Source organism: Arvicanthis niloticus, chromosome 2 (genome assembly GCF_011762505.2).
Source record: "Arvicanthis niloticus isolate mArvNil1 chromosome 2, mArvNil1.pat.X, whole genome shotgun sequence".
Classification (NCBI taxonomy): domain Eukaryota; kingdom Metazoa; phylum Chordata; class Mammalia; order Rodentia; family Muridae; genus Arvicanthis; species Arvicanthis niloticus.
The window spans coordinates 137302724-137324855 of NC_047659.1; the positions used below are offsets into that span (position 1 = coordinate 137302724).

The 22132-nt window shown below is 52.2% G+C and overlaps 1 protein-coding gene across 1 annotated transcript; it reads right to left on the reverse strand.

Moving 5' to 3' along the window:
* Nucleotides 1-2058: 2058 nt before the first annotated feature.
* Nucleotides 2059-21402, reverse strand: Kcng1 (potassium voltage-gated channel modifier subfamily G member 1). The gene is made up of 3 exons (XM_034496427.2): nt 21175-21402; nt 10097-10896; nt 2059-5114 (listed from the first exon to the last, which is right to left on the reverse strand). The coding sequence occupies exons 2-3, from the start codon at nt 10868-10870 to the stop codon at nt 4344-4346; spliced, it is 1545 nt and encodes a 514-aa protein (XP_034352318.1). The 5' UTR covers nt 10871-10896; nt 21175-21402; the 3' UTR covers nt 2059-4343.
* Nucleotides 21403-22132: the final 730 nt, after the last annotated feature.

Consider the following 22132-nt stretch of genomic DNA (forward strand, 5'->3'; position numbering starts at 1 on the left):
GGCAGCCACCCCACCCAGGAAGTGGTTGGATCAAGGCTCTGGAGGTAGGTTTGAAATCGACAGACTCTAGGGACTGAGACCCAGGAAGTGGCAACTGCTCTTGGTGTCTGGTGACTAGAGAAGAGGTAGGTGTAGCTGGGAAGGAGAAAACGCTCAAGCAATGGTGGGAAGAGGAGTGTGGGGGCTAGGAGGGTGGAGGTGGGGTGGGAATGGGGGTTATGGGGCCTATCACAGGCAAGGGTGGGAATGCCAGGCAGGTTGGCTCTGGGCAGATGTGAGAGAGATCTGATAGACTTCCAGGGCTGCCGGGCTGAGGGCAGGAAGGAGAGGAAACAGGAAGACCAGAGAGGTGGAGCCTGTCACACCTCAGAGCCCAAACAAAATAATAAATAAATAAAATACCATTGGAGGTTTTAAGGCTAAAAGCCTGGGTCGCAGGAAGGTCACGTCCTTGAGGCTACTCACAACCCTCACTGCACCTTCTACTTTGAGACAAAATCTCACCAGATTGCCAGGTTGGCTCTGAAGTTCCTCTGGGGCCCAGTTTGGTACTAGATTTATAATCCTTCTGCTTCCACCTCTGGAGTAGCTGGGGTTACAGATGTCATCTGCCTACACATAAGTGGCCATATTCTGCCTCCCCTGACCCTGTCACCAGCATCAGTTTCTTTCCTGCCAAATTCACATATTCACCACCTCTCTTCCTGTCACCGTGTGGCCCTCACAAAGTTCAGGCCTCGGTCCCCGGAGTTGGCTGCAGGAAGGTGTTGCTGATGGCCCCTGATTCTTCTAAAAGGATAAGGAAGGATTCAGTGCCCTTGGCTGAGATGGTGACAGCCATCAGCTTCCTCCTGTGTGTCCCCCTTCTGGAGCCAGACTCTGGGTGCATGACAGTGTCTCACCTAGGTACATCAGGGCATTGAGACAGGATGGTAACCAGTGTTAAAGAGGCCATCGTCAGATTTGTTTTTATATAGCACCCTGACATTGTTCATCGCGTGCTTGAATCTTAAAGCTGGAAGCGTTAAGGCATCTGAATCTTGATTACTGAGTCTTCTGGCCCTTTCCCCTCACTCTGGTGTTGAAGACAGATGCCCAGTGGCCTCACTTTGGTCTAGGGCCACTCAGAGGCTCTTGTCCTTCGTGACAGGTCCCAGAAGTGGACAACCATGGGACTGACATGATTTGGCAAGCCTGGTGCCAAGTGTCCTAGAGCCAGAGTTTGCACACAAGGCTGTCAGGGTCGGCACAGAGGCCCGGCTGAGTGAGCCAAGGCATAGGTCACAGCAGCCCAGTGCATCTCTCACCACATCCTTCTTATAGGCTCAGATGGCCTATAAGATAGTGAGACCCTGGCTAAGAGGATAAAATTCTTGGCCTAGAGATTGCCCTCTGCTCCAGAACAGTTTACTGGGTGTCCTGGTTCTTACCTCAGGCTTCTGAGTCTACTCGGCTGTTGGTGGAATCTAGAGCCTTTGTCCCCAGGTGAGGTCCTGGGTGGCAGCAACCCAGGTTTTAGGATAGAGCCAGACCTGCAAAGGAAAGGTTAGAGATCCCTGCCACTGAGACTCCAGCCTCTCCACGCACTCCAGGCCCTGTCTTCAGTTTGAGGGCCTCCTCCCTAACAAGTGGCATTTCTTTTCTCACTCTCCCCAGTACCCCTCCACCCCCAGTGCATTTTTAGGCTGTCTTTCACAGCCACCTTTGAGGGTGAAAAGGCACCCCACTACTCTGAGGTGTTACCCTGATGATGGTGGTGCTGGGCCATAACACCTGCTGGGCCAGGGAAGGTGATGCTAATTAGTGGTACCTTACTTTGTAGCTCTGAGTCACTGGAAAGCAGGTGTCAGAGGAGCTTTTAAGGAGATCCTCCGGGGGTTTGCATGGTATTTCCACTCTGCCTATTTGTGGGTATATTGCGCAGAGATGGCTGTGTCTCTCCATGAGATCAGGAGAAGGTGGAGGTGCTCCAGGGACCTCCACAGCCTCCAGTGTTAAAAACAAACACCGTGACAGATAGTGTTCCATGACTATGACAAAACACCAGAGGGTGGCAGCTTGAAGGAGGGAAGCTTTATTTTGGTTTCTGGTTTCACTATGGTCACGTGGCTCCATTGTTTCTGACTCACTTCAAAGTGCAGCATCCCAGGAGGGACAGCTTGCTGGAACTCAACTGCTTCCCCCACTGCATCCAGGAAGCAGAGAGGAAGCAAGAGGAAGTTATCTGGGGCAACACACCCTTCAAGGGCCTATCCCTGATAATAGACTTCCTCCAGCGTAGGCCCATCCCTCTATGTTTCTATAACTTGCCAGCAGCCATTGAAGCTGTGAGTTTATCATGGGTTTATCTACTGGTGGGATCGGGGCCCTTGTGATCCCATCACCAGAGGTCCCACCTCTGAACCCTGCTGCGTGGGAATTAAGTCTTTGACAGGTGAGCCTCTGGGTGATGAGGTCAGGCACATTTAGGGTGGTATGGCTCTAGACAGTTGGGGACATTTGGATCTAAGTCGTAATGGATACGTTCTCTGTTTCTGTTCCTTTTTGTCCTTTCCCCTTTCTTTTTTTTTTTTTTTTTTTTTTTTTTTTTTTTTTAAATAAGTATTTTCTGAGCACCTGTTAGGTGCTGACCCTGAACGAGGCCTCGGGAGGCAGCAGGGAACTGCTGTAGCGTCCCTGCCACAACCATAATACACAGCTGCTCCTGCAGGAGACAGAGCAGAGCCTAGGAGCTGAGAAATGGCAAAAGCACTTTCACTTGGTGAAGGCTCAGCAGGGAATGGAGAAAACCCGTGAAGTTGCAGCTCTCAGGATGGCGAGGCAGTGAAAGGAACACCCTCACCCTTAGCCAGGCAGTGCTCAGCGGGGAGGGCTGCCCAGAAGATGGCTCTGCGGTTATGAAGCCCCACAGTGAGGTGGGGTAGGCTGTAGGGTGTGTCTGAAGGGAGGTAGGAGGGGCTGCTGGAAGGTCTGAGGAGGTGTGGAGACTGTGGCAGCAGGCAGGGGTTGGGCTGCACAGCTGGTAACCAGGCTCAGACATGTCTCAAAACCCAATTTCTGCTGCTGGACAGAGAAGACGGCAGCTGGGATACGGGAAGCAGTAAGTAAAGCTGTTGCACCCGTGAGGCTGCGGTCAGGCATGTATGTATGTGTGTGTGTGTACGCATGTGTGTGTGTGTGTGTGTGTGTGTGTGTGTGTGTGTGCGTGCGTGCATGTCTGTGCATGAGTGTGTGTATGCGTATATGTCACATGTCTGTGCATGAGTGTGTATATGTATGTATATATTACATGTCTGGGCATGAGTGTATATGTATGTGTGTATGCCACATGTCTGTGCATGATGTGTGTGTATGTGTGTATGCCAAGTCTCCTTAGTGCCAGGAACCCAAGATTCAGGCTGAGATGGAATCTTCTAGGTTGGCCTGGGGTCCCTCTTGGGGCACAAACTATTTCTTGAGTGAGTGGCTTCTTTTGAGGGCATAGAGGAGGTACCCTCATACTCCTCAGACTTCCTGGGGATCACCATCACTGCCAGAAGCACGGGTCCATGGTAGCTTTAGACTGAGGCTCAGGCAAGGGTATAAAGTCCCCCACCCCTTTTTTTGGGTAATATTAAAATAAATTGGAGTAGGCTAAAAGCTCACTAATTTTAAACCACAGAATGAAGCAATTTCACTTTTGAAGTCAGCAGAGGTGACTGGCTTGTCGGTGCCCCCCACGCTCACTGGGATGAGTGGAGTCTGGAAAGAGAGCCTTTGAGGTGTAGAAGAGAATGTGGAGAGTGTGAGCAGGAAGAAGGATGAGTCAGGGGCAGGAGGAGCCTGAACACAGCATCCGTCTTCTGTTTGCTTCCCTCTCATCCTGTCAGTATCCCCCAGCCCGCAGACCCCGGCAACGTGGTCCTTTGACTAACAGACAAAGCTCCTTCCTTGAAAGTCCCAATGGCGGGCTCTTTCTTCCTTCCCCAGACACAAAGTCACATGTGGCTTCCCACTGTCTATTTTTCTTCAGGCAGTCTCCCAAAGGATGCAGGTTTTGCTGGGCATGTTCTTTACATGATAGGATGGGGCCAGCCAGCTTCTTAGGGAGAGAAACAGCTATGAGGCCGGGGTGGGTGAGGCACTGGCCTTAGCTAGCTTCCCTGTTACTTCTGGGCTTAGAGGGAAGGCAGGGACTCTCAGCGATGTGGCACTTATGTTTTCTGTGCCTTCCGTGCCGTGGCTTGCGCAGGTCAGTCCCAGGCCAGGGATGGACTTGGAAGCACTAAGTCCTTTTCTAGGCTCCAGTGGCGGTGGTTGCATGAAGCCACAGCTGGCAGGCAGGGCAGGGGTGTCTTCTCGCCTCAGTTGTTGTCCCTAGTGTCTGAAGAGGCACTTCCAAACAAGATGTCACTGTCCTGGGACATGCCACTGAGCTGTGACTTGGTTTTGATGAGGTACTGGGCCCGGCGGATCAGCACCCGTTCTTGTTCCTGCTTGAGCTCCAGGTAAGAGCGGGAAAACGTATGAAAGATGGAAGTGACAGGGAAGGCCATGAGGAGGATCCCGCTGAGGATGCTGCTTAGAGCCACCACCTGGCCCGGCGTGCTTCGGGGTACCATGTCTCCGTAGCCCACGGTTGTCATGGTGATGACAGCCCACCAGTAGCAGGCAGGGATGCTGGTAAATTCGGGGCTGTCTGCCATCTCATTCTCGATGACGTAGAGCAGTGGGGCAAAGAGGGCGATGGCCACACACAGGAAAAGCAGCAAAAGCCCGAATTCACGCGTGCAGCGACGTGCCGTGAGGCCCAGTGTCTGCAGCCCCAGTGAATGTCGAGCCAGGCGCATCACGTAGAGGATGCGCAGCGCCCGCAGCACCCGCAGCACCAGCCCAACCTTGTCCAGGTAGCTGTTGCCGGTGCTTGGCTTGCGGCGGCTGGAGGCAGCGCCATCCACCAGCAGTGTGACGTAGTAAGGCAAGATGGCCACCAGGTCGATGAGGGTCAGCGGGCTCCGCAGGAAGGCGAACTTGCTGGGTGCTTGGATGAACCGCAGCAGGAACTCAAGGGAGAACCAGCCCACGCACACCGACTCTACGATGAAGACGTTGTGGCACATCTGGGAACACTGGCCCTGTGGAGGCAGGGATTACACCAGCAAGTCATCAGGGAAGCTCCAGCTTAAATGGGACACCCAGCTCCCCTGCCTCTCCTCGCTGCCAGGCCCTAGGGCATCCCTCTAGCTGCAGTTAATCCAGACAGACTCCTCTGCAGCTGCCACTTCAGGCTCCTGCTCTCTCGACTTCCCCTTTAACTCCGCTTAGGCAGTCCCACCATTCCGGCTCCTGGTTGCTCCCCTTTCTTGCTGTGTTTCCCACCCCCTCTCTCCCTTTTTCTTTTTCCTTCGAGATAGGATTTCTTCTTGTATCCCTGGCTGTCCTGGAACTCTGTCTCTGTATATCAGGCCAGCCTCGAACTCACAGAGATCCCCCTGCCTCTGTCTTCCAGGTGCTGGGATTAAAGGAGTGGGCCACCACCACCCAGCCCCCTTCCTTCCTTCCTTTCTTTTTTTAAAAATTTCTACCTCAGAATATTGATACAGGTGCTAGGATGATACATCCCATGAAACTCAGTCAGCCTGCATCCCCCACACCACCCCCAGCTAGCATCCTCCCGGCACACAACCCTCAAGTGGTTGGAGCCCTAGAAAACTACAGATGCCCCAACCACAGACTTCCTAAAGCAGAGGTTCTCAACCTGTGGGTCGGAACCCCTTTGTGGGCTCCCATATCAGATGTCCTCTATATCAAATATTTACATTATGACTCATAACAGTAGCAAGATTACAGTTATGAAGGAGCAACAAGAGCAATTTTATGGTTGGGGGGGGTCACCACAACGCAAGGAACTGTGTTAAAGGGCTGAAGCATTAGGAAGGCTGAGAACCAAAGTCAAAGCTCTTGATCGTGACTAGGTTCTCAGGACCTCTGTGGTCTTGTCTTTCTGAAAATGCACTCCAGCCTGGGAACGTGATTTGACCTGGGGACTCTGATATCAGTCTCCAACCTCTGGGATAGGAAGCTCTCCTTCTCCTGGAAGCCTTCCTGGAGTGTACCCCACCTGGGTAGCCCCAGGCGTGTTTGGGCCTCTCATACAAGCCCCCCTGTCATGTGGTTATGAAGTGGGGTACCACCAACCCAGCTAAGCCCAATATACTTGGAAGTATGAAGACTGGTCCTGGTCACTGTCTCCCCTGCAGTGCCTGTATACAGTAGGCCCTCCAATGTATGCACACGGACCAGGTGCCACAATGAATCCTACTGGTCCCCAAATAAAACCAAAGATCATTGCCACTGACACAAAGAAGGCCAGGACTGGGCAGTGGTGGCACACGCCTTTAACCCCAGCACTTGGGAGGCAGAGGCAGGTGGGTCTCTGTGGGTTTGAGGCCACTGGCCTACAGAGCAAGTTCCAGGACAGCCAGGGCTGCACAGCAAATAAATAAATAAACAAATAAGCAAGCTAGGGATCATATTCTCTCTCTCTCTCTCTCTCTGGTACTTTCTTTCAAGACAGGGTGGTAGAGGATGACTTAGAACTTCTGACCCTTCTCTCTACACCTCCCAAGAACTGGGATTGTAGACTCAAACAACCCTGTCCTGTTTGTTTGTTAATTTTTTTAGATTGTTTTTTGAGACAGGGTTTCTCTGTGTAGTGCTGGCTGTCCCAGAACTTGCTCTGTAGACCAAGCTGGCCTCAAATTCAGAGATTCGCCTGCCTCTGCCTCCTGAGTGCTGGGATTAAAGGCGTGCGCCACCACCACCTGGTTTATTTATTTGATTTTTCAAGACCTATCAGGATGCTGTGGGTGATCCAGTGGGTGAAGCACTTGCTGTGAGGACCAGTGTTTAGATCCCCAGGACCCAGGTAAAATCCAGGAAGGTGTGGCAGCCACTGCAGTCTCTGCTTAGAAGGCAAAGACAGGATCCAGAGGCAAGCTGGGTAGCCAGATTATCCAGGATTGGCAAACTCTTGGTTCAAGTAAGAGATCCTGCCTCAATGAAAAAAGCATAGTTCAATTAGGAAAACATGTGAGGTCAGCTCTTGGCCTCCACTCACATTCCTGCACATGTGTACTCTTGCACATGCATACACACCACACACATGTATACATACATGTGCACACATATGCACACACACCACACATGACATGCATGTACACACATCACACATATACACACACATCACACATGCATACATAACACATACATGCATACACATCACACAATCACACACATGCACACACACCACACATGCACACACATTACACAATCACATACATGCACACACACCACATACATGCACATACATCACACATATGCACACATATCACATACATCACACATACACACACCACACACATGCACACACATGCACACAATCACACACATGCACAGACATCACACATGCATACACACCACATGCATGCACACACATTGCACACATGCACATACTTGCACACATATCACACACTCACATCACACACATCACACACATACCACACACATGTTTAAAAAGAGTGCTATCAGGATTGGGAGTGTATATACAATGATAGGCTAACTTGCCTAGCCTGTGTGGGGCCCTGGTCTCCACCTCCAGCACCACATGAAAAAAAACAAAACAGTGCCAGAAGTTCCATCAGTCTGGCTTTGACACTGTTTTCCTGATAAAATTAGAAATAAAGTAGTGGTGGTGGGGGGGAGTGGTGGAGAAATGACTCAGTGGTTACGAGTGCTTACTGCTCCTCAGAAGGACCTGAGTTCAGTTCCCAGCACCACAACAGATGGCTAATAAGAGCCTGTAACTTCAGGGCATCCAACACTCTCAGCTGGATTGAGAGAGTCCCCATTCCCCCACCACATACACATAAAAAAAAAATACAAATCTTTAAAAAATCAGGACCAAGAATATTGGAGCCGGTGATGATGAACCTACTCCTCAGAAGGCTGAAGCACAAAGGGTTGTGAGTTTCAGGCCAACCTGGCCTAGTAAGGCTCTGCCTCATAAAACAATGGCGCTGAAACCAGATCTGTACTAAATAACAAACCCCAGGCTCAGCGCTGGTCCCCTTACATGGACTTCCTCACTGAACTGAATGTTCAGAACAGCATTCATAGTCCCGTGAACGGGTGGAGAAACTGAGGCATAGCATGATCTAGTAGCTTTCTCACAGCCATGTAGCCAGGGTGGGTGAGATGGGACTCGGGTTCCAGCTCTCTGGCTCTCCTTGTCCCCAGTCCCTATGACCCTCAACATTTAATTTTGTTGGCGAAATGTTTTCTTAAGATCCTTAAAAAAAAAAAAAAAAAAAAAAAAAAAAACTTTCAGTGTTTAAGAACACGCCAGCAATCCTCTCTGGGGTGTAAAGTCAGCCAGGATGACCACATTCACCATGACATCTGTAGATGGAATGGCTCCTCCCTCGTGAGAACTTCTAAGATGAAGTCAATCGGCACAAAAGGCTTAGCACGTGGAGGCTCTACAGCCGGTCCTCAGTGCTGCTGGCATCTATGTTCACTCCACACTGTCAGACTGTCTCTCAAATGTCTGCACAGTGTGTACCTGGTTCCTTCATGTGGCCTCAGGAGTCACAACCCAAAGGCCCAGGGGACCTCCCCTGTGTACCCACATCTTTCCAAAGGCGTGTCTCTGTCACTGGTATGAAAAGCCAAGTGTGCATCTCCATATGGGAGACATCTTATTTCTGAAAACCTCAAGTCCAGTTTGGGGGTGGGGGTTGTGGGCAGGTCGGTCATGGACTTCTGTGGTCCCCAGCTGCTGTGTGGGTTATACAGACCATGGACTCTATGAACCTAGACTTGGTTAACTGTTCTGTCTGCTTCACTGTCTTCACCTGCTGGGTGGGTGAGAGATCGTCTCCTATGGAGTTATAGGAGAGCCTGCAGGGATGGTAAGACAGAAGCAGAGCCCCACCCCAGGCTCCCCTGGCTTTTGATAGCATGCCGCCTGTGTCAGACTGAGCTTAAATGTCTTACATGTAAACCCCCCCCCCCCCCAAGGTTTTTTTGTGTAGTCTTGGCTGTCCTGGAACTAGCTCTGTAGACCAGGCTGGCCTCAAACTTGCAGAGATCCACCTGCCTCCGCCTCCCAAGTGCTGGGATTAACAGCATGTGCCACTGCTGGCTATATGCAATTTTTTACTGTGCACAGAAACATTCTCATCCTGTGGGGACATGTACATACACACAGAGCTATAAATTAAAAAACATGGTTTCATGACTAAGAAAACAAGTTTGGGGCTGGAGAGATGGCTCAGCGGATAAGAGGACTGACAGCTCTTCCAGAGGTCCTGAGTTCAAATCCCAGCAACCACATGATAGCTCACAGCCATCTGTAATGGGATCTGATGCCCTCTTCCAGTGGGTCTGAAGACAGCTTTAGTGTACTTGTATAAATAAAATAAATAAATCTTGTCGGGTAGTGGTGGCACACGCCTTTAATCCCAGCACTTGGGAGGCAGAGGCAGGCGGATTTCTGAGTTTGAGGCCAGCCTGGTCTACAGAGTGAGTTCCAAGACAGCCAGGGCTATACAGAGAAACCCTGTCTGAAAAAGAAAAAAAAAAAATCTTTAAAAAAGAAAAGAAAAAAGAAAAGAAAAGAAAAGAAAAGAAAACAAGTTGGGTGTGTTACTATAGAAGGCAGATAGAGGGAAAGAGGACTGGGGTCTGTGAAGTCAGTTTTAATGGTTTCTGGAGTGTGTCCAGCTCTGAGGCAGGCATGTCAGGGTCACATCGTCCAAAAACTCTCACTCATGCAATCTGCAGAAGAGGCTCAGGGTCTCAGGTTTGTTTTAGATCCCACAGGCTAGGACAGTAGGTGGGCAACAGAGATCAGGACAGTCACAGCCGCTGACTCCAGGACACTCACATATTATCAGGGAGGGAGATAGAGAAGATGGATACAAATACATCCACATAGTATGACGTCAAGCACCACAGAGGCTGTTCAGCTAGCGCAGTGAGGGAAAGCCTCCCAGGGAAGGTGGCAATGGCTAAGGAAGTTATAGCCAGTCTTGAGAGTTGCTCACGGTCTTACCTGTTCCTCCTCCTCGCGCAAGCTGGGCAGGGTGCTGACAGACAGGTTGACGGCGGTGACGGTGACGAACAGAACGGACAGGCAGGCAAACACCTTGCCAGGCAGCCCTGAGTGTGGCCTCTCCACCATGTCGCGCAGCCTCCTCATACAGCGGCTCAGGCGGCCCTCACTGGCGGACGGACCCTCACTGTCTTGATCCTCGCTGTCCAGCGGCTCCTCCTCATCCTCGCGCTCCATCATCTCCGCAAACTCCTCGATTTTCTGCAGGTACCGGCGCTTGCAACAGCCGTCCAGGTGGTCCTCCGCGATGCCCCAGTACAGCAGCTCCTCCTGGAAGGACAGGGCACACATCTCCCGAAGCAGGCGCAGCTTGCCGGCCCGCAGGAACGTGAGGATGGTGCCGAAGGCCCCCGGGTTGCGGTCGAAGAAGAACTCGTTGCAGGTTACGTCGTAGTCATCACACACGCTCAGGATGTCGTCGAAGTTGGTGCAGGCCTTGAGCTGGCCCAGCCGCGTCAGTGGGAACTCATCCAGCGTGGTCCAAGGTAGTGAGTACTTGATGCCACCCACGTTGATGATGATCTGTCGCCTGCGGTCCCCAAGAGAGCTGCTCTGGTGTAGGTCGTCCTTTGGCCGCAACCGTTGGGCCCTGCGGTAGAAGACGCCCTTGATGGTCTGGCGCTGTGGGAAGAAGGCTGGGTGGAAGGAGGTGTCTGAGGCGCAGCTTAGAGCGCTGTAGTCATAGTCCGAGTTGTCTCCCGGTAACAGGGTCATTTTGGGGCTTCACATCCCTCTTGGGCCTGGAAGGAAGAGGAACAGCTAATGAAACAGCTCACAATGCCCACCACAGCCCCCGCTGAAGTCATCTGGCCCTCAATACCCCGAATGCTGAGTGAAAGGCCTTGGTATTGAAGGGATAGCTTTAGAAGCTACACAGTCCAGGTAAGTCACCTACCTGTGAAATGGGTTTAACCATGTGACCCACGCCACAGGATCAGAAAGGACAAAGTGCCTGACTCAGGCCAAGTGCTCAGTACTGCCTGGTTATTGTATTGGTGTTTCTCTTAACACCTTCATTGCTTCCACAAACAGGAAACAGATACATAAGAGGCAAAGAAATGTTTGAATATCAAACCAGGGCCTGTTTTGCCCCCCTTTTTTTGGCAAATATCACCTTGTGGTCTCCAGGAGTGGAGAAAACAGAGCCAACACTGGCTCCTTTAGGTGCTTCAAAATAAATCCTCTCCGGGTTGTGTGTGTGTGTGTGTGTGTGTGTGTGTGTGTGTGTGTGTGTGTGTGTGTGTGAACATGCTCCCATACTTACATGCCTTGAGTCAGGATCTCACACTGAACCAGAAGCTTGCTGCTTCAGCTTGGCTGTCTGATCCGTGAACCCGTGGGATGTGCTTCTCTGCATCCCCCAATGCTGGGGCTACAGGCACATTCATCTATGCCTGGCTTTTATGGGAGGCGGGGATTTGAACTCTGGTCCTCGTGCTGCAGCAACAAGCACTTTACCCACGGAGCCATGCCCTTAGCCCCACTGTGTATCCAGTTTTATGGTTATCTTTGTGCAAGCTTGGATACTTCTCTGGGCCGTCTGCTCCCTGGGGGAGGTACCACCCCTGACTCATCTCTGGATCCCTGCACCCAGCAGTGTAAACACTCCACGACCCACTTGCCGGATGAGGGCATTTACTGTGCATAAACCAGCAGCACGTGCCTGCTTTAGAAAGCAAAGGTCAGACTACCAGCAACCTTAAACTCCTTCCTTCCCGGCCTCAGAGTGAACGGGTGACGGGGTTGACCCGTCTCCAGCTTGTGGGTTCACCTTGGTTCACAAACACTTCTGATAATTAAGCCATTTCCTGTCAAGAGATGTATTTGTGGCCCGAATTCCGGTTGAGAAACAGCTGTAGCTTTTAGGCCCAGCTCTAGTCTTCTGCAGTCGTTACTGCTCCCCACGGTCTCCCTCACACCCGCCCCACTTCACTCACAGGCATTTGAAACCCGGGCTTACTCAAAAGACCTTTCTAGAACTCAATGGATGCATAGGAAAGTAGCAAAAGTTTAATATCCCCGCTTCCCCAATCTCACTACATAGGCCAGGTTGTCCTCAGAACTGTGATCCTCCTGCCTCAGCTTCATAAGTGCTGGAATTACAGGTCTCCACTGTCATGCTTAGATAACACTCAGCTTTTTAAGATCATCACCCATAGCTGGGCTTGGTAGTATACCCGGGAGGCTGAGGCAGGAGGATTACCCTAAAAAAGATTTATTCAATGTGAATGGGTGTTTTGTCTGCATGCATGTCTACACAGCAAGTGTGCAGCGCCCACGGAGGGATTAGAACTACACACTGTGAGCTGCCACGTGGCTGCCAGGAATTGAACCCAGGACCTCTGGAAGAGCAGCCAGAGCTCTTAAGAGCTGAGCCATCTCTCCAGCCCAAGAGACACTGTTTGTTTTAAGACAGGTTTTCTCTGTGTAGCCTGGCTGTCTTGACACTTGCTTTATAGACCAGGCAAGTCTCAAACTCAGAGATGTGCCTACCCCTGCCTCTCAAGTGCTGGAATTAAAGGCCTGTGCCACCATGAGTGGCTTTTAAAAAAATTTCTTTTTCTTTTACATGTATGGGTGTTTTTCTTGCATGCACGTACATGACTTCCTGGTACAGGTAGAGGTGTCGATCCCCTGGAACTGGAGTTACTGATGGTTGTGAGCTGCCACGTGGATACTGGGAATTGAACCCAGGTCCTCTGAAAGAGCAGTCACTACTTTAAGCTGCTGGGCCACCTCTCCAGTCCACAGAGATGTTTGTTTTAATGAACAAAAGAAAACAGTTGGGGATATAGCTCAGTTGGTGGATGTAGCAGCAGCCTAGGATGAAGAAAGGCCTGGTTTATGCCCAGCCCTCCAGAAACTGGGCATGGTGATGTACCACCATAACCCTGGCACCTGGGTGGTGGAGGCAGGAGAGTTTAAGATTGTTCTTTGCTAATGTGAAGTGAAAAAGCAGGAGAGAAAAAGACACACAGAAAGACAGAAACAGGAGGGGAAGCTGTAACCTGGGCTAAATATTCTATGATGCCAAGTGACTGAACTTGGAAGATTCTGGATCGTTAAAACGTTGCAGACTAGAACCAAATTATCTTGGGCTATTTTCGGTCCCTTTGAAAGCCATTCATTGCCCACACCCGTGTCTGCCCTAATGTCCTCGTGACTATGGAGACTTCAGAATACATTTCCACTGCCCTCTGGATATGCTGATTCACTACCTGTGGCCCCACGGCCATATTCAGTAAATACTTTGATTTATATCTTTCTTTGTTCTGTAATGAATAAGGTCTCCTATAACCACTTTCACAGTGGAACAGGCTGTTTGGGGAGACTTCAATCCGCTTCCTCAGGCCAGGGACACTCAGATTTGCCTCCAGAGTAAATCATTTCTTCTTCCTTTGGGGACAAGAGCAGTGCTTTTGTGCTACAAAACAAAGTGGAGGCTGCGGGGGTGGGGTGGGGGGGGAGGGTGGTGGTTCAGGAAGACCCATTTCAAAACAAAAGAAAAAAAAAGGTCTCTCCCTTCAGTTCTTGAAAGAAGCAAGCAGTGTCAGCAGAGACTGTCATTTTCAGTATCAGGGGATCCAGTTTGGGTCAGGAATGCACAGCTGATCTTAGGGGAACCCAAGGAGGGAGGGCGCTCACGTCAGGGGCCTCCTCCCCACAGGTGTGCCCGACGGAAGCTTGGCGCCATCACACTCTGCGAAGGCTGTAGCTTCACAGACCGAGCTTTGGGAAACTAGGCTACACCTGTTTGAAGTCGATGACTGCATTTCAGAGCGGCTGAGAGATTTTCACTTCTCCTAAAATTGGAACCCATGTCCTCAGGCTAAGCCTGCTGGGATCCCTCAGAGGCGTGGGAACAATTCCTTTAGGTGCTTCGAGATTGCCTTGCTTCTCAGCTCTGCCACTTTATCCTGCCACGGAAGACAAGAGGAGAGCCGTGCTCTACTTGGCTAGAACAGCCTGGGAGCCTCGTTCCCCAGCCAACGCTCACTCGTGAGCCTCTTCTCTCTAGGAGTCTCCCTGCCCAGGTTCCCCATTAGCATCTCATTGGGTCTCCTGCCCACAGTGGGATTCCTACATGGAGTTACCTGTCCCAGCAGGCTATTAGGACTAGAGCGTGATGGGTGACCGCTGCAGATACAGTTTCCTCCAAGCCAGAGCTCATCGGGAAGGTCAAAGGTCTGATCTGCTGAGGGACGAACTGCACACACTTCTCCCAGTTGTGGTTCCTAATCTGATGGTCACCAGAGGGCAGCTGGCATTTCTAGACTTCAGAGTTAAACTCATTCATCAAACAGGCCACAGGCAGCTCCTGGACACGAAGGCTGCTTTCTGCAGCCTGATTCTTCCCAAATATCATGTTCATTGAGTTAGTTATGTCGGCTACAGGGACTGGGGGCGATTGAGGCTCGAGAGAGTCTCCTGCTGGCTGAGAAATGGGCCGTGGAAGAGTTGAGCCATTCATTTCTTCTTCAACATTCCAAAGTATTAGATGTATTAAATGCTGGGTCCGGGGACCAAGACACGACAGTGAGAACAGAGGTGCCAGGCTAGGACAAGTGGAAAGGACTCAGGCTGGCATGGCTTCAGAGGGCTTAGAGGAAGGACTTACTGAAGAACCTGAGCAAGTGGACAAGAGAGGAGTGTGATTCCAGAAGCTGACCAGTAGGTGGCGCTGAGACAGGCGAGAGTGGGAAGGAGCCTGGGACAAAAACTGGCGTGGATGATGGACAGGAGAAAGACACGACTTAAGAGTAGGAGAGAAACAGCAGGAGGGAGAATCTCAGAGCCAGGTCAGAGGACCAGAGCCGACCTGACCAGTGTGTGGTCCGGGGAGGGGCCAGGCTAGCAGAGTTATTTCAGAAGTACAGAGGGAGGAGTCTGACCTGGTTATTGTACCCAGACCCCAGGACTCCATTAAAGTCCTCCACATCAGACCCCAGAGGTCAGTGGAGACAGACACCACAGGAGTTATACATCGGGAAACTCCAGGCACACACATCCAGTTCCTGGACCCTGTGAGCCTTCTACGGCTAGGAGGGCCTGGGGCTACAGACGAAGAAGGTTGCTAAGGTTGCCTCCAGTGGCTTGGAAGACAGAGAAGGAGCTGGGAGCCAGTGTGGGCAGCCAGCAGAGGTTAAGACAGGCAAGTCAAGGGTTTCCTGAACAATCAGAAAGGGGTGTGGTCTCGCCAGCTCCTGGGTTTAGCCATCAGACCCACTTTAAACCTGTGGTTTACAGAACCACAAGATCACCAACGTGGATTATCTCAAACCCTTCAGCTTAGGCAATACGCATACAAAATAGCCGGGTGTCCTGGCACAGGCCTTTAATCCCAGCATTCAGGAAACAGAGGCAGGCAGATCCCTGTGAATTCTAGGCTAGCCTGGTCTACAGAGTGAGTTCCAGGTCAGCCAGAACTACATAGTAAGATCTTGTTAAAGAAGAAAAAGAGGAGAAGGGGGAAGAGAAGGGAGGTAGCAAATACCGGGGATGGCAGACACTGAGCTGAGCCTCCCTCCCCAGGAGCCAATCAGATGATTTGCTTACTTGGGGGTGGGACAGGAGCAGAAGAGCCTGTTAGCTTTGACATAGGCTGGTTGCTTTAGGAATTTGGGCTTCTGCATTTGCAAAATGGAGACATCAACGGTTCCTACCCACTTAAATTGTGGTGAAGAGAGGACTTGAGTGATGTGCTTGGCCCAGTGCCTGGTCGGCAGACACCTGTCATCTCAATCTTGGATCTGACAAGTGTTTATCACTCTTCTCCACCCACCAGCCAAGGGCGTCTCCCCTGAACTGACCTGGCAGGATTTGAACTCAGTACCACCTGACACCCATAGCCCAGGGCTGGAGGGAGTGCTGTCAGCCATCCCTCTGGGGAGGCCATTCAGGGTTGCTACAGAAACTAAGGACTGCTGTTCACCTGTGGCCCCAGACCCTGCTCCAGAGCAGTTCTGGGGCCACAGAGGTGATGGGAAACACCAACAAGATAAATTATCTCCCTTTAAATCTTTGACTGGGCGTCTGCTTCATGGGAATTTGATCTCAGGGATGAACAAGATACAAGAATGTCACCCCCTTTACTTAAGGCAGTGGGAGGTCGCCAGCAACCATCCCCAGGGACCAGTTTGGTAAATCTTGCTAGAGAAAGAGACAGAAGACACAAGGTCTGTGTGGGATCAGAGAAACAATTGGGTCTTTAAAGCACAAGCCAAGTGGGAAAGGCAACAGAAGTTTACAGCACCGTGCTATTTATGTAAATGAACACATTACTCCCGACTAGGACTCAAACACACAGAAGGATCGTGTGTAACATGGAGCCTGCTGGAGGGAGGTGGGGAGGAGACCACGCCTGAGAACTGGAAGAGCGGAGAAAAACTGAGGATACAAGACAGCCCAGGTCCGGTCAAGGAGGAAGCCTGTTAGGAGTGAACACGTGGGCCCCACAACTTGAGATTGCCTAGGTTAACAACAGACAAACAGAAAGCACAAGGTGCCATAAAGCTCCCAGCTTGGGAATTGTCTTGGGTGGGTGCTCAGCAGAGATACCAGCTCCTGGTGTCCCTCTGAGGTTCCCTCGGCCCTGGAACCAGCCTGTCTGCTCCTTCAGCAGCAAGCATCATGTTAAACGTCCCAAAGGATAAGAGGCAGGGTTCCATACACGCTGGGAGAGCCCAGGGCTGCAAGGAGCCTCCTGTCTGACCACTCATCATGGCATCTTAAGGCTTCACTGCAGAATGGGAGATTGCCCCACCCCCCTGCGCTTTCTGTCAGTCACTCATCTCCCTTGGGGTTGCCTCCATCCCCTTCTCCTCCAGGAGTCCAGAGACCCACGGCGACCCTGAGGCTGTTTCTCGTCCTTCCTCTTGGAAGAAAAATAACACTCGGGAGCTGTAACTGAGACCCAGCAAACATTTCCAAAGATCAATGTTCATTCAGAGGGAGATGTCTAAGTAGCAGTGGGTCCATCACGGGCTTAGAGGTTATGAGCACAAGGGGTAGGGGCTGGATCTGGGAAGGGAGTAGTTACAATGGACAATGGTCCAAGCCTGATGCCACTCGCTATGGCCACTGCTCCTATGAAGGACCCTGTACTCAAGCAAGCCGTCTGCTCCACAGAGCACTGGTCTCTTAGAGCCTTCTCCTGCCCCTTAAATGAGAGCCATAGTGTCTCTTGCAGAGCGCTCTGAGGGCCCGTGAGTAGAGGTTTCTGTAGCCTTCAGTGACATCATCTGATTTCCATCCCCACGGTCCTCACATGAAGAGGTTCCATGAACTGCTGCGTGTTGATTCTGACCCCTAAGATCCCTCCTAGGGCCTGTCCAGGGGCTGCTTGCTGGCCTGACCTCTGCTTTACTGGCTCATCCCTTTGGAGATTCTCTTGACATCTTTTTTCAGGGTAGGTGGGGTGCAGAAAGAATGCTAAACCCCACTTGTCTATAAACAGTGAGTCTTTAGACACCCTCGCCCCTTCCACGGCACACTCAGTAAGTACCACTGTGTGATGCTGGGGCCCGGCACACTCGGTAAGTACCACGGTGTGATGCTGGGGCCCTAACTTCAGGGGCTTACACTCTTTCCTAAAAGGCAATATGGGGAAACTGAGGCTCAGTGGAACAAGCATTCGTGACTGGAAGTAAGGGACTGTGGTAGTCTGCGGGCTCGCTGAATTCTACTGTCACGGTGGAGACCAGGACAGATGTCATTTCTGAGGACTGGACCTGTTTCTGCAGATAATCTTTTGGGGAGGCCTGGGGGTTGGGAGAAGCAGGTGACTATGCAAGTCAGGAAACAGCATCATCTTCGTATTCGCACTGGATCAGAGTAGGAAAGTAACTGCTTTTGTTGAGTTCTGGGTCATCACTGTGGTTTCCAGAGAATGACTGTGGTCACAGGGGTTACAGTAAGGCCCGGCCATGGGCCAAGGAATTCAGGAGGCCTCTGGACACTGGAGGAGGTATGGGGGAGTGAATTCTCCCCAGATGATGTCACAGGACAAAACAAGATTTGGAGTTCTTATCTCTTCAAACTCTGAGATGTTGATGAACACTGTGTATGAAAGGTGGGAGCCTAACGTAACAGCCTAGGTGGATTTCTAGAAGTTAGAGTAGTTGTTAAGCTTTTGGTGTTGGGGTTTGGCCCCTGGACTACCATTCCTAGCTTGGAGTAGGGGACTTGAGGCTCCCTTCCTTCTCTTCCCAGGCCCCATGTGGTTCTTGTCTCTCCTGTGAGCCTCATCTGTCAGGACTAGGGCTCCTGACTAGGCTGACTCAGGCTGGCCGCTTTGCATTCACCCCCAATTAAATTGTTAATTATAATAGATCCAGCTATTAGGCTGCCCAGGTCCTTGCATGCTGCCCCCTCCCCTCAGGACTGCTGCCTGTGGAAGTCTGTTTTTGCCACTTGCCATCTGTCACCCCCACACGCCTCAGCTTCATCTCCTGAGACCAGGGGTCAAAGTCCCCTAGGGAATCCCATGCTGGGAGGTGGGCTCCTGTTGTCATGCCCCACATGAACCAAACTGAGGAAAAGTGTATCAAATAGTATCAAATAGGCAGGTTCTCTGTTTGGCTACTTGGCTCTGCTGCTGGCAAAATGGCTCCTGGTGCACACTGTTACTCTACCAGAAGCCTTTAAAAACTGTGGCCAGAGCATCTTTTGTGTTAGCCTCTTCTTGTATATGTGTGTATGTGTGTGTGTGTGTGTGTGTGTGTGTGTGTGTGTGTGTGTGTGTGTGTGTTTCCGCTGTTGTTTCTGTCTGCTTGTTTTTGAGGCAGGGCCTGTCTCTGGGCTGGCAGACAACTGAGCCCCAGGGATCACCTGTAATCAAGTCCTGCCTCCCCAGCCCTGGGATCCATGCCTGGTCTGTTGTTGTCGTTGGTGATTTTAGTACTGAGGATCAAATTTAGGTTCTTGGGCTTGCTTATTGACCTAGCTGGAAACACGGGCTAACACAGAGGAGCGATGGGGACCTGGAGACAGCTCACAGGGCTTGGCAGGAAGGAGGGAGTGCTATGTCTGTTGTCTGCTGAGGCAGGTGCTGGCCTGAGGCAGGGATAACTTCAGACAGTTCAGATCCTGTGGCAGATTCATATGCTGACTTTATTCATTAAGGACAGTCTGCCAGGTAAAAATACCAAGGCTTGGCAGCCTCCTCCACCCCTTCTGTTTTCATTAATTCTATTTAGGTGGTATCACCAGCCATGGGTAGGGGTGGAGGAGGGGGGCTCTCTTCCTCTGGGTTTAGGCAACCAACCCAGGGTGGATTCTCAGAGGGCAGCCGCTGTGAGCCGCTGTGTTCAGGAAGCATCTCTGTCTGTCTGTCCCTGAGGCAGCTGGCTCACCTCTTGCCAGAGTCCCGTGCCAACCCAGTGCACAGAACTCAACTCCCCCAGAGTCTGCCTCATCAGGCTGTGGGATACTCACAGCCTGGGTCCTCCAGCTCTGGGAAGAGGCTCAGGATGACTTGTTTTCCGTGCACTTGTCCCCTGTGGGTTTGGTGTGTGTCCTACGGCAGACATGTTTCCACTGGAATGGGTTGGCTCAGAGCTGGGCTGGCAGGAGCAATCCGGGGCCAAGCCTCTATGCCTAACATCATTTCCCTCCCTCTCCCCCCACAGCAGGTGCCTCTGCAAAGCTGCAAAAGCTTAAAGACCCACAGGTAGAAAAACCCACCGTGTGCACACCCCACTGCCTTAATCTCCAGGGGCACCACTTAACCTGGCAGTGTGTTTATTGAAGAGACACTAGGCAGTGACTCTGGAGTGCTATCATATGGTATGGGTGTGTGTGTGCTTGCGCACGAGCTCAGGGGTTGGGTTCCAAGGTGCCAAACAGACCCCATCGAACATCTACCCAGATTTACAGAGGCCAGTGAGTCCTCCTTTCTCCAGTGAATCAAACCAGTCTCCGCCCCCTCCTCTCATCTTCCTGTGCACTTAGCTCAGGTGTCACCAAGAGGAGTGAATATGCGATTGCCTCCCACCTATTATCCACTTGGGGGAACTCAGGTGTTTAGCACCCCTTTAAGTACCTCTGAATTGCACGTGGTTAACAAAATGTGTGCTGAAGTGACAGCTTAGCTTATAAACCCCATCACTAGGTGGCTGTGCTCACCTAGCACTGGATGCACCCTCTCAGCCCCCATAACTCCCCCCTCCCCGCTAAAGAGCTTTTAAAAGCCCACTTCTTCCTTTCCAGAGATCAACCCCCTTTAGGAATGAATGCATTATGTACCAACCTTAAATCTGCTATACACGTGTGCTGTAGCTGCTGGCCACCCTGGCAAGCTGTGACCTTCTGAGGCAGGGCCTGAGTCTCAACCACTTCCCCCATCTTGTCCTGTCTCCACAATGGCCATTGTTCAGTACAGGCTTGTTGAATAAATGGATGGATGAATTCTGAGTATTTGGTATAGCGAGATGTTCACAGCAGGTGCTCAACCAATTTTTTGTACAACTCAGAGAAGAAACGAATTCGTCTCTTTTCCATCCACACCCAAAAACTGAGAGCAAAGCTGGGCCGTTCATCATGGGTCCACTGAGGTTAAAGAGACCTCTAACTTTCCCACTAAATGCTAAGGCCTGCGACCACTGAATTGTCTCCAGGGCCTTGCACACAGTAGGCCCTCACTGAGTTCGTAATTAATGAATGACTTAACGAGGCCCGCTGGTGGTGGTGGTGTGTGTGTGTGGGGGGGGTGCTGCCTTCCGTGCCTATTGACAGTGAACCAGCAAGTGAAAGAATCCCCTGCATTCCAACTCCTCCCGGGAGACCCTAAAAACCCTGCATGCAAAGCCAGAGCGCACTTCGCGTTCCGGGGATCCCTCGAGAGGATCCGCGGCCGGACCAAACTGTGGCCGCGTGGGTGCATCCCGCATCGCCCCGGCGGCCTCTCCGGGGCTCCTAGGTATCCGCAGGGGGCACCGGGACCGCGGCCACGTGCAGAGCCCGGAGCGCCGCTTGCAGGAGAAGGGTCCCTGCCAGGCTGCAGCCCGCGAAGTTCCCACCTTAAGTTCCCGTCGCGGCGTCCCCGCCTCGGAGCTAGCCGGGCCGCAGCTCTGTCCCCCGGCGCAGCGATGCCGGGGTGAGGATGCGAGAGGGGGCAGCAAGCGGCGCGTGGGACCCGCTTGGCCTGCCGGGGCTGCTGGCAAACTTTGGCCCCGGGGCCGCTGTCCTGCGCGCTCGGACCCCTGACCGTCCCACCTCCGCCTCCTGGTGCCCGCCGGGCTGCAAGTGCGCCGGCAACGCGGCGCGGCAGCAGCTGAGGGAGGTGGCCCGGCAGGAGGCGGGACGGAGGGAGGGGACTGCGCGCGGGGCGGGGAGAGGGGCGGGCGGCGGGGGTGGGGGTGGCGGGAGGATGGAGTCGCCGCGGGACCCGCCACTGCGATGCCACGCACCCTGACCCGGTCCTGAGTCCTCTGGGACGCTGGGTCCTAGCGGAATACAGCGCCGCACTCTCCTCATCCCGCCCATAACCATCTCCTCCTCCCTTAATCACCTCCTGCGCCCTGCAGGCCCCTGCCTTGCCTCGGTGACCTTTTAAGTCCCAGCGCTGCTCTTCCCAGGGCTCCTGGCCCGGGGCGCAGGCACCTCTCCTGTTTTCGCAGTGGTCGTGGGACGTTCCTGCTGCTCTTCTACCCTAGGCTCATCGAGTACCAGGACCCGAGCCTCATTCCCCACGTGAGTCCCTATCGTGGGAACGCCACACGACCTGTCTCCTGTCCTTAGGAGGTCCAACCTCATGCGAGGTCTTGGACCCTCGCTGGACTGTCACAGGCACTGCAAATGTCACGTCCGGAGGGCACTTCATGTATGACACCCCGGGAGCCCCACAGGCTCGTCACCGAAACATCTAGGGGCCACACCAGCCGTACATGTGCTTTCTCCATTGGTGGCCTTGGGACCTATCTGCCCCTTCGGTCCAGGGCCTGCACCACTTTTGAGGTGTCACCAAAGCCAAAGAAT

What these genes read in the sequence shown, in the direction of transcription:
- Kcng1 (XM_034496427.2), bottom strand. Translation starts at nt 10,870, where the DNA reads ATGACCCTGTTACCGGGAGACAACTCGGACTATGACTACAGCGCTCTA. An exon ending in TGCGCGAGGAGGAGGAACAG is followed by an intron (nt 5,115 to 10,096) that starts GTAAGACCGTGA and finishes CTGCCTCCACAG; the next exon opens with GGCCAGTGTTCCCAGATGTG.